Source organism: Mus musculus, chromosome 18 (assembly GCF_000001635.26).
Source record: "Mus musculus strain C57BL/6J chromosome 18, GRCm38.p6 C57BL/6J".
Taxonomy (NCBI): domain Eukaryota; kingdom Metazoa; phylum Chordata; class Mammalia; order Rodentia; family Muridae; genus Mus; species Mus musculus.
In genome coordinates this window covers 63,150,954-63,166,133 of record NC_000084.6, presented here as the reverse complement: position 1 = coordinate 63,166,133, position 15,180 = coordinate 63,150,954, and the positions used below count along the sequence as shown (strand labels likewise).

Here is a 15,180-nt window from a genome sequence, read left to right as displayed (position 1 = left end):
GCCCCTGCATTTCCACCTATCCTGGTACATAAAGTCTCTGTGGCTAGGCAGATCCTCTCCCATTGAAGCCAGACAGGCCACCCAGATAGAAGAGCATATCCCACAGACAGGTAACAGCTTTTGGGATAGCCTCTGCTTTAGTTGTTTGGGACCCACATGAAGACCAAGCTGCATATCTGCTACATATGTTTGAAGAGGCCTAGGTCCAACCCATGAATGCTCTTTGGTATGAGAAAATAGAATGGATCATTCTGCATACAAGAAATACACCTCAGCAATAAAGATAGACAATACCTCAGAGTGAAGGACTCCAAATGGACCTAAGAAGCAAGCTAGAGTAGTCACTCTAATATCAAATAAAATAAACTTCAATTAAAATTAATTACAAGAGTTGGAGAAGAACACTTCATAGTCAGCAAAGAAAAAAATCTACTAAGATGATATCTCAGTTTGAACACTTATGCCCCAAACACAAAGGCACCTACATTTGTTAACAAGAACAAACATTACTAAAGCTCTCACCAATGACAGGTCATTCAGACAAAATCTTAACAGAAAAATAATGAAACTAACAGACATTATGAACCAAATGGACCTAATAGACATCTATGGAATATTTCACCCGAACACAAAAGAATATACCTTTTCAGCACCTCATTATTTTAAAAGAAAAAAATGTGACACTAGCATAGGCCAAGGCTCAGTGCATTACCTGCAGGGCTAGTCTATTATAAGCAAGCAAGCATAGCAGAATTATAACAATACCTGTCAGAGAACAAAGAAAAGGGAAAACCATCTTAACCATGATGACAGTTCAAAGTTCACGAGACATTTTGTCTATCTTCTTATGCAGCTCATCAATTTGGCCATCAATTCTGACACATTAAAGAACACATGCCAGGCAATTGTTTACAACCAAGATTCGCTTGAGCAACACATATTCTATAGAAGCTCTAGTTTGTAAAACTATGGATCTCAAATTACTCATCTCTTGATTTACTGGTGCTAACATTATTTTTGGTATAACATGACTTGTTTTACTAATCATACAGTAATTTTTCTCAAAGTATCTATATTCCAGTAATCATTCCTGGGACTGCTAATTTAAAAAACAAAAAACAAAAAACTATTGTGGCAACAAGCATTACAGGATCCAGTAGATGCAAAGAAGTATCATAATTTTCAGGGAGAGCTTTGTTAATTCTCTTGATCAATTGCGCAGATCTACTGAGCAAAATGGGTGCAATATGGCCTACCACACATAAGCCTTTATAGCCCACAGGAAGGGCAGTATAATAGCAACCTTTATAACCCACAGGAAGGGCAGTATAATAGCAACCTCTACCCAGAAAGCCCATCCCAAAAGCAGTTGTTTACCACAGGGAAGGGTAGGGTTAGAGGTAGAATTATGATAAGAATAAAAATAAGTACATTTATATAAAAAACAACATGACTGAAAAACACCATTAACAGAAATATTCAAAGAAGTCCTATGGATATGAGTACAGGTGGATTCAACTGTGTCTCCTGTTACTTATAGAATGCATACATATTATATATAATACACATAAGTAACTCTTATGCCATATAGATTTCTTTTGTTTTGTTTTGTTTTTTTCTGAGATAGGGTTTCTCTGTGTAGCATTGGCTATCCTGGAACTCACTCTGTAGACCAGGCTGGCCTTGAACTCAGAAATCTGCCTGCCTCTGCCTCCCAAGTGCTGAGGTTAAAGGCATGTGCTACTAGTTCCTGGCTAGATTTCTTTTTAAGAGCTTAGGAATAGACAGGTGTCCTCTGATACAAAAAGACAACACCAAATGAATCCAGATGTTATTAATGTTAGTAAAGAATACATCAGATATTCCTTTCTTCATCTTCATACAACTGTAGTTTCCACTCGCTCTCAGAGTACTTAAATGTGTTAAAAACCGATACCATCGCATTTGCATTGATCAGTGAGATTACACCAAACAAAAATCCTTCATTTATGTGACTAGTATTTGTGCATCATCTTTTGTGCAGAGACAACTGGTCCCAAAGGATAAAAACAATTCCTAACATGGCAAAACAACATCATACCATGCCCTCTATTAAAGAAGTGCCTTTTATCCCTCCTGACAAAAAGAATTTGGATTCTGCATTGACAAGCTGAGAATTAACATGTAATATAGTCAGCAAATATAACATCATTTTGGGGTCAATAGTATAGTGTCCTTGCTGTCTCCCCACAGTCTTGACTTGACAAGTTAAAATCTTGGTGTCTTCCCAAGTCATTAGGTATTTCTTCCTCTTGGAATGTCTCCTCATGATGGGTTGGTTATCAATCTTCAGACACTTCATTTGTACAGTGGTCTCTGAGGCGCTGTCCCGGTCATATGCACTGGAGCAGGACCCATCTGAGGCTTCCTTCATCTCATGGAAAGAGATAAGGAAAACATCGCTCAGAAGAACATCTGGCTCTTCTCACTGAGTAGTTTCTAGGTCTTTCCATATGATGTATATTTAGGCTGTGTCTCCTTTAGGCCAAAATGCTCTGGGTCAGCAGCAGAAGTGTTATCCTCCTTTAAATTGAAATGTGGGAAGTCAGCATGTCTCAATGTAGTATTTAGGTGGGTGTATATGGCCCTTTTTATTTTCAAAATTTGTCATTTAAGCATGTGATCATGTCATTTCACAATAGCTTGACCCTATTGGTTGTCAGGGATTCCAGTAATGTTGTAATGTTCCATAAATTGCAAACTTCCTTAAAGTCTTTACCAGTATATAAGCAGGACCTTTATAAAATTTTAGTTATAAATGGAACATAGAAAGGAGAAGATGTATAATAAATGATTCTTGGCATCTGAGATGGTTTTACCCCCATGAGGAGAAACAACAGTCATATTAGAAAAGTTATCAACTATTACATGGGCATATTTTAAATGTTAAAACTTTTTGATACAAGAAATATGTTTGTCAAATACTACTAGATTTCAACTTTCAAGGATTAATATCCTTTAAAGGGAATCTTTAGGGTGATTATTATTAATTGATCCTGTAAAATGGAAATGCTACTGCCAATTATTATCAGCAAGGAACAAATAATTAACCTGCATTTTAATGACACAATAATTTCCATTGTCTCTGGTGCCCCCTTTTCTTACCTTGGACAATTAAAATGTCAGTGAGGTTTTCAGCTATGGGCTAATGTTTTATTTTTTTAGCTGTTATTAATTATATTTTACAGCTTATTATTTATTAGTTATAATAAACTTGGGTAAAATTTTGATACCCCTCACTTGCAACTTCAAAATTCAAATGGGAATTAAAAGTTTTTGCCTTAAATTTGACGACAAAACCTTACCTGATCCAAACTCAAAGGCTGTGCACGTGTGTGTGTGTGTGTGTGTGTGTGTGTGTGTGTGTGTTGTTCATGTGTGGAGGTCCAAGGGGAACACCTTCTTTTTCCAAAACAGTTTCTCTCCCTTAACCTAGAACTTGTCATTTAGGCTGAGACTCCCTGGTCCACAAAGCCTCAGAATCCACCAGTCTCAGCCCTCCACACAACCAGCACTTGGGTGACAGACATGTACTAGTTCAGGGAAAACTGTTTTAATATGGATGTTCTCCAAATGTGCTTCAGAGAGCCAGAGGTGGCCTGCTGTCTGCCTCTGATGCTACATCAGACCTGCAACACATGCCTTTGGAGATCTGAGAAATATGGCTTATGGAGCACATCTATTTCTTAGAAATCTGAACATAGAAATTATATTATCTTCATCTCTCTTCTCCATAGACTCCCACCCAGTAGGAAAGAATTCCCCTAGAGAACAGCTTTCAACCTTTTTATTTTTTTTTCTGCGACTACTCCAAGAAGTACACTTTGCTTCATGATCCATTACAAACACATTTAGTTTCAATGTTTTCACAAATAAATAATTATAAGAGCCTGCATTTGGATCTCCGGGAACATCATGATAGCTGGTTGTAGTGATGTACATGTCTGTCACACCAGTGCTGATGAGGGTTTGTTGACCACAGAGTCTAGACAAAGTGGCAAAGTCTAGGATGAGTGAGACCATGTCTCAAAAAACAAAACAAAACAAACAAACAAAACCCCAAGGTGTTGCCTTCAGACTTCTACACATGCATCTACACATTACAACACACACACAGACACACACACACACACACACACACACACACACACACACACACAGAGAGAGAGAGAGAGAGAGAGTACACCTTTCTGTATCTTTTAAAGACTTTCTCTCTCAGCCTTTTCTGCCCTGGAAAAGCTAGTGTCTTCCTCAACACTGTCAATGCAGGGCCTGCCAAAATTCTTGTGCTATGAATTGCAGTATGTATGACATGTCTGCCAAGACATTCACACACATTTGTTGAGTTAATTCAGCAGGAATGGGGTTCACTTTGAGGTCTTGTGAAGTACAGAGTTCATGCTGATTACTTTATTCTTTGCTATCTTTGAGTCACGACACATAGAGTCGTAGTTTTTCTGGCCCACTGTTTATGAGGAGAAAAATGTCTTTCTCTGCTGTTGTCATCCACTGTCTATCTCAACAAAATTAATTTCCCCTTTCTCAAGATGGTCCATGCAACAGTCAATTGGTTGCACAATTGAAGTTTTTTATTATTTTTTTTGTGTGTGTGTGACTATTTTGTATGGATGTTTGGCCTTCATATATGTCTGTGCACCTTGTGCATGCCTGGTGCCAACCGAGGCCAAAGAAGGAAGCCTATCCCCTGAAACTGGAGTTGTAGGTGGTTGTGAGGCACAATGTGGGCGCTGGGAATCAAACCCAGGTCCTCTGGAAGAGCAACCAATGTTCATAACCACGGCACCATCTCTCCAGTTCTAAGACTAATTGCCATTAGCATTGCCCTTATGAACCTAAATCCAATGGGCCCAGCCTCTTCACCAGTCACTAACAAAAGGTGTCAAAACTACTCTGGGGAGGAGATAGTTCAGAGAGACCACAGGGTTAGCCAGAGGATACAGATAAGGAGGGAGTCCTGGGATGAGACCATGGCACTAGAGAGGGCTCTGGGTTGGAGATGCTGAACCCAGGACATGGTTACCAAGAGAGACATGGAGCAGAAGGGATGAGCGTCAGTGATCCTGCTTCTGGACTCTGCTTTCTTTCTTCCCTCTGTTTATGTTTGTTAGCAGCAGTAGTGCATGCTGGTAGCATGTCAGTGGTCATACATGGAGACAGACTTGTTCTGCAGTGATTGCCATTCCCCATGACACACTGTTCTCACGGGATTCATGGGAGGCTGGCAAGTGCTCTCAGGGGCCATAGAGTGGGAAAGTGCAGGTGCCAGGTATGTGCGGCATACTCCAGAAGAGCAGCACTCACAAAGATCAACACCAGGCAATGCCCTAAGCCCAGCATCTGCCCCTCCACTGCTGTGACTCTTTTGAGCCACGCAAAGGCACCAGTCCTTTTGACAGACCCTTCCTAAATGACACAAGTGACTTCCAGCAGCACACTGTCTTGAGAAGGAGGTGTGTGCGCAGTGGGATTGTGGCAATGAGCTAAGAGGATTGAAGTGTTTAAGTAGCAATGTAGCTCTCTAGTCTACAAATCCAGGAACTAGTAGTGGCACAAGCTATACCCTGTGATAGTTATGCCTCCCCCCTCCCCCAGCTTAACTCTTATCTCTAGTAGGAGAAAGGGGCTTAGTTTCAGTTTCACAGAAACAAAACAATCCTCAATTTTTATGACTGAATCATTGTGAGTCATTAATTATAGAAGACCTTGACTTGAGTTCTGAAAGAAATTGTAAATCTAATTTAAGGTTTGCTCCATTCACATCAAATACATTATTCTGATTCATGAGACTGGCTATCTGTAGGGAGATAAATATTAAATTAAAATACTCTGTGTGTGTGTGTGTGTGAGAGAGAGAGAGAGAGAGAATAGGTATTAGGTTTGTAAATTTTTGTAATTAGGTATGCATTCATTCCACAGCTCTTAATGTCACTGAAGGCCACTCAGGGGCACGTACAGAGCCCTACTTAAAAGGTAAACAGCAAGGCACTAACAGTTCATACTGTGTGAGCACCAGAAACTACCAGAAAAATATGTGAAGGCGTTTCGATAGCTCTAATTTGTTTAATGGATGGCCATGTGGTGATTTAATTGTGTTAACACAATTCACTTGTAGTTGACCTTTCTGCTAGCTCTGTCCCAGAGGGTTTGCTCCCCTGAAGTGAGTGTCATGGAATGGCATTGACTTGTGTGCTTTTTTGTTGGGGATGGAACCCTGGGGCCTGGCACAGAGTTCAGTAAGTTTTCTACAGTGAGCTACAGCCCCACCCAGGACACCCAGACCATCTCTGTAGGGTGATCTTTCCTGGTGTTCCTCCTTGGCACCTGAGATGCCACTTTTCTTGTTATCAGTGGTCCTGTTCCTGTCTACTTTTCCTTCCTTTGTCAGTTTGGATCTTCACAGTCAAAAGGACTTCTTAGAGTTGGGAAGAGTGGGAGAAGTTGTTTTAGCCGTTAAGTAAGAGATCATAACAAGATTGGAAAGGAAGTGCTTTGCTATTTAAGATGATGTCTAACATTAAACTAGATAGTCATTTTTATATGTGAAACGTGTCATTGGCATGTGCCCAGGGAAAAGCATGATTCAGGTTAACATTGTCTTGAGAAACATACAGTAATTCCACCGGTGTATGTAAACAGGATCTCTGGGAACATGGTCGACTGGTCCTCAATGGGCAATTTACTTGAAATAAAGGAGAATCTGTCGTTAAGTCTTCAGTATTGTATGCTTATAATTAGTTTAGAGAGCCTTATGCATATGTTTACCTAGGTCACTCTCTGTTGCTGGATAATCTAAGTAATTCTGTTGATTTTAATCAACACATATGCAGAAATCATTCTCAAATCATCCTTTCTGCAATGATTTCCCTTGCAGGCATGGGTTCCACGTGACTTCCAACTTGACTGTGACCTCTTCCCCTGCAGGTCCTAAGCCCAGCTTTCTCACATTCATGGAGAAAGCATCTCACCTCCCAGGAGCCTTTGCTGCTATTCCATCTGTTGCCTTGGAGGCCATGTCCCTTGCTAACTCCCCATCCTTTAAAGTTCTGATTTTATGAATTTCTTACAAAATTCTGACCTTGGCTGGTATACTATATCATCTATCTGGATTCCTATGAAATATTTAGTTTTTTTGAGAAATTTATACCTAAATACTATATATTCATTATTTTGACTCCTCTCTCTTCTGCTCCAACTCTATGTAGAGCTCTCTAGCTACTCTCTCAAAAGTTCATGGCCTCTTCTTTTAAAATTATTATTGTTACATGAATGTACACATATACACGTACAACCTTCTGAGCACATTTAGTGTGTACATGAGTTTAGGGCTGACCACTTTGGATTGGATAACTTATGAGGGATGTTGTCCATGGAAAATATTGATTACTCCTCTTGCAGCAGCCAATTGTTGCCTTTATCTTCATAAAGCTCGTTATCTAGGATGGTGCCCTGTGAAATGTCCCCTATCCAAATTGACAAACACACACAAATATAAAATAAAAATAAATATTTTAACAAATAAATTTTGATTTTTAAAATGATTTAAATTTGATAATTAAATCTGCATGGTAAAATAAGATTATAAAATGAGAGAGAGAATGAGAGACTTAGTCACCTAGTGTGTTCTGGACATAGTGGGCATCAAGAGGAAGAAGTAGCCAATTTTACATAACAGTATGGGCTTTGCCACATACATTTTAGCTGGGGTATGTGCTGGTCAGCTGAGGGAGCAACTCAGTATGCCACCTTCTTATACTGTATTCACTGTTCTTGGGTGTGCTCCAAGGTCACAGCCTCTACCCCAATGTCACATTCTTCCTCCTCTTTTGACTGAATCCCCTTTCATCATATCTACACCCTCTGTAAGGATCTCAATTATAAACACACATGCCGTATAGACATGAAGAACATTGACTGGTATTAAAACCCAGTTAATACTGCTCTCTCAAAATACCAAGCTACAATGAAAAGGAGCTTTATATTTTACAAAAGAAAAATCTGCATTATGTGATACATATATACCCATCTTTATTTTTCTGAAGTCATGACCTCATATGTCTTTTCACTGAGATGTGATAAGGAAGGCAAGTGGTGTAATGTCTTTGGCAAAGAACAAGAGTGGGGGATTGTGGGAATGAGCAAAGCTGCTGCACACTGTCAACTTGGGCTTGAACCCAAAGCTTCTCCCTTGAACATCACTTCTCTAAGATTAAAAATCAAAACAAACGTACTAGACTGACATGTCTTAGAGGGGTATGGAAGCCAAAATTGGCTAAGCACAAAAATAAGCACAAGATTTTAGATCAGAAGATTCTTGGAGTACTTTTTCTGTTTTAAATCTGGCTTTGACTCCTATTTGCATTATACTGTCTTCTAGCAGTTACTTATGAACAAAAGCATCATACTGTGTAACATCAATGTGATTTATTAGGATGCTTAGAGTAGTCTATTTGGGTTCTTTATGATTTTGTCTAAGTATCCCAATTGCACCACCAAAGCTCTACCGTTCTTTGTGGCTTTGAAGCCCCCAGGAAGCACTGAGATCTGCCTACATCTCAGTAGATCTGAGAAGACTCAGAAGTTAGTGCAGAGCTGTCTGGTAACTGCTAGGCAGAACAAACATCCTTGATCTTAAATCACTGAGAAGACTGAAGTAGGTAATAAGATGTTTGACCATACAGATGTGAGATAACTTCCTCCCGTCTTCTTCCCTCCATAGCTTGAAGGGAGCTGATGCCGGCAATGGCATCAGGGTATTTGTGCCTGATATCGGGATGTTCATTGCAAGTCTGACCATCTGGCTGGTCTGCAGAACCATTGTTAAGAAACCAGACACAGAAGAAATAGCCCAATTGAATTCTGAGTGTGAAAATGAAGAATTGGTAAGTTTGAACACGTGCGTCTTTCTTCTTCAATCAATCCTCCTGTGAGGCTGAGTGGAGTCAGTCTGCAGAGCGCTGAATGCATGAGGCACAAGTGGGCATTGTTGCTATGTGGGAAGGCTAGGAGAAGCTGCAGGGCAGACACTCATGTCTACACCTTGTAGATGAGGACACAGGTGATTGACATGTGATTCCCATCTTTCATGAGGACCTCACCGTGGAGTTAGGAACAGCCTGACTGTGCTTTCGTCACCGCAGTGATCAACTGGCCTCACTGTGCCCGAGTGTTATGTCAGGTGGCCAAGCCTGGAAAGTTATGAGCAGAGCATGACAGTCCACCTGCTCTCCAGGTCTGAGCTATTTGCAGGATATTTTGAGAAGTAGTACACAGTAACTTTTGAAGAAAAATAGTCCTAATTACCCCCCTGAACTTTCCAGCCTATGAAGTTTCACCCTGTGACTGTGTAACTGTGCATTTTACCTTCCTAGTTGGTGTGTTAGCTTGGAATGTTTGGACCAGGCCATTGTAAAATGCTTTGGAAGGGGAAAAATATCTCATTTAGAAAAGCAGAGGAGTGTTTTAAAATATATAATGACTGAAGAAGTTTCGGTAGCACTCGTGTGAGGAACGTATTTGAAGTTGTGTCTAGGGAAGGTGACATGCCACATGTCCCACCAAAGTCCTTCTTGACCCACACCAAGCACGGCCATGTCCTAAGGGCTGCACGTTGTACTGAGAGTTTAAATGGCACCAATATAAAAAGTCATTGACATTTTTTTAGATATAAAGATAAAACTTTGAAGAAAAAAAAATCTACTCAGAAATACTTGGTTTGGACATTTAAGACATGATATCTACAAGATGATTTGGTCATAATCCAGAGAACAGTAATTAACTGTAATTTTGTGCATTAGGAACACTAGCCATGCCTACATCAGGAAGCACATGAGTTAGGAATGCTAACTGTGCCAACATCAGGAACTACACTGGGAACATTAGCCATGCATACATCAGAGAAGGGGAATCCTCAGTTATGGTAAAGGGTTTCCATACTTCACAAATAAACAGAAAATTGCCACAAGTGCTCAGTTGTAACAAAATAATACAGAGGAAATATAACTTTATAATATGAAAATTAAAATTTATATTACTTCCTAAAATCTTATGAATTAAAGACAGGCAACCATGCTGTGTATCCATATGCTGTCACGTGAGGGCAAAAGGAGATTCAAAGTGTAAAAGGTGACTGCAGCAGTGGCTGCCAAGCAAATCTTTCATTCGTGTCTACAAACCTAATATCAGATGTGACTTGGAAATATATTTTTTTCCGTTGATGTATTTTTAAGATAGAAAATTTTAATAGAGTACATTTTTACATTGCATTATTATTTTAGAGTGTTTATAGTTTTGAAAGTGCTTAATTAAATAATAATTCATAAAAATGTCCTAGTTTGTGGCAGTAAACACACTAACTGAATTTTCTGCACATTTGGGATGTTCCTTATTGTTATCTATGAAGTTGAGGCTGTGTTTTGATTCTTGCCCACTTTACATGAGACCTAAGCGATGATTATTGGAAACTGACCGGTCTTTGAGGGCAAACATGGAGGCTAACGCACAATGGCTGTGTGATATTAAAGACAATTATCGTGAGGCCCTGGGTTCAATCATCAGCATCCAAAACATTAGTAATACGTTATGTATTTGTTTCAGCTATAAATTGAAATGCTGCACAAGCAGCTCATAGCACAGTGTATACTTATTGGAGATGCTTAATAAATTCCGGCTTCCTTTAATTATTGTGTTCTCTGATTTGTGAAGTTCAGAAACCTATTATTCAAGGTCCTAAGTCAACCAAACTCAATGAAAAAAAAATCCCTCTGTGCCAGGAATAACTCAACATGGATAATTTTAAAGATCATGAACAGATGTTGTTCCTGTAGAAAGAGCAACACAGGCAACAACCAATATGGAGTGGGGTTGTAGTCAAGGGTAGTGGACCTCTGAGGAAGACCAGAGATTAGCACAAACACATGTATTAGTTTTAAATCACACTTACATCCTGGTAACACCCTGTTTTTATTTTATACTTGGAGCCCTGACAGCACTGTCCTGTTTGAAATTGATTTAACAAATGTGCAAGACGCCTATATTATTAATCCCTTTATTCAAAGATAGCACATGATAACCAGAGTCATTTCACAAACAACTCTGACTCTGAGCTTGGAGAATACTACATGTATCGATGATTAGAGGCTTCCTTCCTGTTTCAGTTGAATTCGATTGGGGATATTAATACCTATTTTCTTAGCACTTTCCAGCCAAGTGGGTAGGCCAGAGGAAGGGCAGTGAGTGGGGGTTCATCATGAGGGAAATAATTCTGACTTGACGCTCTGGAGTCAGTCTGAGAGAGATGGGAAGACACGGCCAAAGTAAGCAGAGGTGTGAATTTCTTTTCTGAAGGGCCCTTCATACTTCCTGCTCCTTCTAAATCTTGGCATCTGCTCTCTCGAATGTTTAGTTCTGGAGATGTCAGAGAATAGTGTTTGCTGCAGTTGTTCCTTCCTTATTTATCTGAGTGGAGAGATGGACAAATTAATCCCCCGGTGCCTGGGAGAGTTCCTTTGCAAGCAGTCTTGTTTCCTGGAAGCAGCTAGGCCTTTCCTGGTCCACTGGTGAAGACAACCTTTGCTCTTTGGAAGCATTCATCCATCCAGAGGTTCCACTGAGACACTGCTGAAGAAGTGGGGGTAGTGGCACATGGGATCCCTGGCTTCACTGAGGTTTGTCAGCTGGGCAGGTCTCAGAGACCCTACTCCTCACCTCTAGGGAAGGTTTCCTGGGTTGTGGTGTCTGAGGTCTTGTTTGGTATTCATTTCCATTCAGAAGCAGATCTGCCAATCATCACTGGGAGAAAGATTCTCACTTTGGAATCATAAAGAAAAAATGAAGAGTTGTGTTGTGAACAGCAAGTCATATAGAAAAACTTAGCTACTCGAGGCTTAGCTATGCGATGCTACAGTATCTGACAACACCAAGGTGCACCCAGCTGCTTAGTTCTGTCCTCCTGATTGTTTCTCTTTGTTTCATAAGGTTTGAGACCTTACTGTTTAAGCAAATAATATTTTCATAACTTGGCCTGTGTAAAGAGGCATACTGAAAAAGAAGAAGAGGAGGAGGAGGAGGAGGAGGAGAGGAGGAGAGGAGGAGGAGAGAAGAGGAGGAGGAAGAGGAGGAGAGGAGGAGGAGGAGAGGAGGAGGAGAGAAGAGGAGGAGGAAGAGGAGGAGAGGAGGAGGAGAGAAGAGGAGGAGGAGGAGAAGGAGAAGGAGGAGGAAGAGGAGGAGAGGAGGAGGAGGAGAGAAGAGGAAGAGGAGGAGAAGGAGAAGAAGAAGAAGAAGAAGAAGAAGAAGAAGAAGAAGAAGAAGAAGAAGAAGAAGAAGAAGAAGAAGAACAACAACAACAACAACAACAACAACAACAACAACAACAACAACAACAACAACAAGTTTAAAGGACTATTCCAGTCAGGCATTGTGGTGGTGTGTGCCTGTAACCCCAGCTCTTGGCAGATGGAGATAGAAGATGAGAGTGGGGTCAACACCAGCTTCGGTTACCTGAAGCATTGTCTCAAAAAGAAAGGAAAAACAACAGAAAGGAAGGAACAAAGGAAGGAAAGGAGGAAATGAAGGAAGGAAAGAAAGAGAGAGGGACGGAGGGAGGGAGGGAAGGAAGGAGGGAGGGATGAACGGAGGGAGGGAGGGAGGAAGGAAGAAAAGACAGAAGGGTGACATTTTATTTCAGTAAAAGCAGCTGCAAGTTGAGGATATATCTCTTAGTCTCAGCTAATGTTTTGTAAATTCATCCATAATTTCAAAATGTGCACGGTGCTTTCTAGCACCTGACGTTTCTCTCGAGCTACCACAACACTAGAGTTTCGACAGACAGAATGTTTGCCTGACCCCCGCCTTCACAAGAAAGCTGTGGTTTCCTTCATGCTACTATTTTTTCAGAGAAAGAAATAAAGAACGTGGCACGTCCTAACTAGACATATTCTCCTGGCACCTTCTAATTAGACATACAGTACTTGCTCATTTCTAACCTGAGATTTAATCTAAAGTCACTGGCTTTCAGTTTCCTAGGCCTTGGGTTTTCTAGCAGACATTTGCCACATGGAACTGCACAGGGTAGTAAGAAGTTGTGCAGTTGCCTGGGTACCTGCATGTCTTACACCAGGTGACTTGTAGTGAGGGGAAAAAAAGGTCCTAACTCTGGCTGTCCCAGATATGCAATTCTGCCACTCCTGGTGGTACAGCAGGAGACTCTTCACAGCTTCTAAAGACTCACGCTGCTCTTACTAAGTGGGAAAATAATGCTGCCGAAGCAAGATCAGCAACAGAATAAAAGTGCTGCCACGTTAGACCGGAATAGCATCTGCGATGGCACGCCTGATGTGGTGGCACTCGGCCCTTGCCTCTCCTCTCGCCATCACAGGGAGAACCAGGAAGACCATTTTCTCTCTACTGTGAGTCACAGCGCTTCCACCTCCCATCTGTGGACTCTTCTGTGGGATGAACCCATTTTGTTAGGATAAATTGTTAACTTTAAAAAGTAAATAATACATAAACAAGGGTGACACTTTGGAAAATGTCCCCGATGCCTCACAGACCTTTTGGCTCATTCCATGTGACTTTGATAGATGTCCATAGAAATGCCTTTGGCTCATTCCATGTGACTTTGATAGATGTCCATAGAAATGCCTTTGAAAGCTCACTTTTCATCACAGAGAAGAAGAATGGGGGTCAGCTGCAGATGAAACTAGCTTGGGGGTCCAAGTCTTTAGGGAATCAGAGGTACCCGAGACACAGTTCTTCAATGTGCTTTTGAAGAAAATGGGATCTTTAAAACAAAACAGAGAAGCTTTGCACTGTAGAATACCCTTGCTAGTGGTCTTTAAGCAGTTAGGATATGGAGCCAAGATGGCTGTCTAAAACAGCTATGAGGGAGCCTTTGAGCCTTTGATCACGCCTGCCAGGAACTTCCAGAGATTGTAACTCAGTGAGTCTGAGGGGCATCCTGGCAAGCTCTTGGATTGATGTTCCTCAGATAGTCTTGGGTTTTATGCCCTTAGATGGAATTATATGGTGCTGAGGTTAAGGAACAAGGGTGCTAAGGTCCTATCAGAAATAATTCTGTCTTTGTCAAAGTCATTGAGCAAGGACATCCTATTCAACAGGCCACCTGCAGAAGGCAGCTGTGGGTGCCTTGCAGATGTAGAGACCAAATGTCCAGGTAGGAAACTGTGTCCATAGCACTGAAAGATCTCCCCCCTAAAACATTGCATCTACATCGAAACTGGGGACTTTTCTTACCAGTAGTACTTTTATATTTTATTTGTAACTTACCTATTAATATTTGCAGTTATTTATAGAGTACAATGTGATGTGTCCATCTATGGATAAGTTGCAGCATGTTCAAATTATACAATTAATAGGTCTATTTCTATGGCTACTTACTTATTTGTGTTGAGGACTCATCAATGTCCCCTATTTTAAAATGATTATTAATTAATATTGAAGACACTGAGATGTGGTGCAGACCACTGCATCACATTTTTGCTAAGTGAAACCTTACAACCTCTGGCTAGGGACTTCCCTGCACCACGCCCCATCCCCCCACCCCCCAGCCCCTGCCAACTTCGATCCTTCCTCTCCGCCCCAAAGTTCATCTTTCAGAATCCATAAACAAGTGTCATGTTGGCCTTTCTGAGCTGACATGTTCCATTGAGCACAATGCCTTGGCAGTCCATCCCTGTTGTCACAGGGGACAGAACTTTTTGTTCAAATAGGCATCTTTTAAAGAGACAAAGTCAAGGATTTAAAATTTTAGATGAAAAAAATAAAAGTATAGATGAGTTTATATTTAACAAAGGTAATAATTCTATGACAGATTTTCCTGGGCATTTTAGACTGTTAGAGGTTCACCTGGTGTTTAAGTTCTGGGGGGTAGCCTAAGAATAATAGGTGTTAAATCTGTGTTTCCAGTGGCTCCAAGACCAAGTTCGAGTCATGTTGCTACAAGGTGCCAGATTTTTACAGCAAGTAAGGCTGCTTATTAGTAAATATGATTCCCTGTTCCTGCCAACCCCCAGTGTTTATAGGTCAGCGGGGGAATCTTTGATGGGGAAAAGAGGCCTGCCTGTTAGAATGCCACCCAAGGTGACTAGTAGCAGATCTGGCCTT

The 15,180-nt window shown here is 40.8% G+C and overlaps 1 protein-coding gene across 10 annotated transcripts in view; it reads left to right on the top strand.

The window, feature by feature from the left end:
• Piezo2 (piezo-type mechanosensitive ion channel component 2) overlaps positions 1–15,180 on the top strand; it is a 377,504-nt gene that overhangs the window by 221,583 nt on the left and 140,741 nt on the right. For all 10 annotated transcript variants that reach the window (XR_386006.4, XR_001782388.2, XM_006526169.4 and 7 more), the window contains exon 5: positions 8,777–8,939. Coding sequence is in view for 8 of the 10 variants with exons in the window: in XM_006526169.4 (XP_006526232.1) it covers positions 8,777–8,939 (163 nt within the window). In the remaining 2 variants the exon portion in view is untranslated. The remainder of the gene's footprint in view (positions 1–8,776; positions 8,940–15,180) is intronic.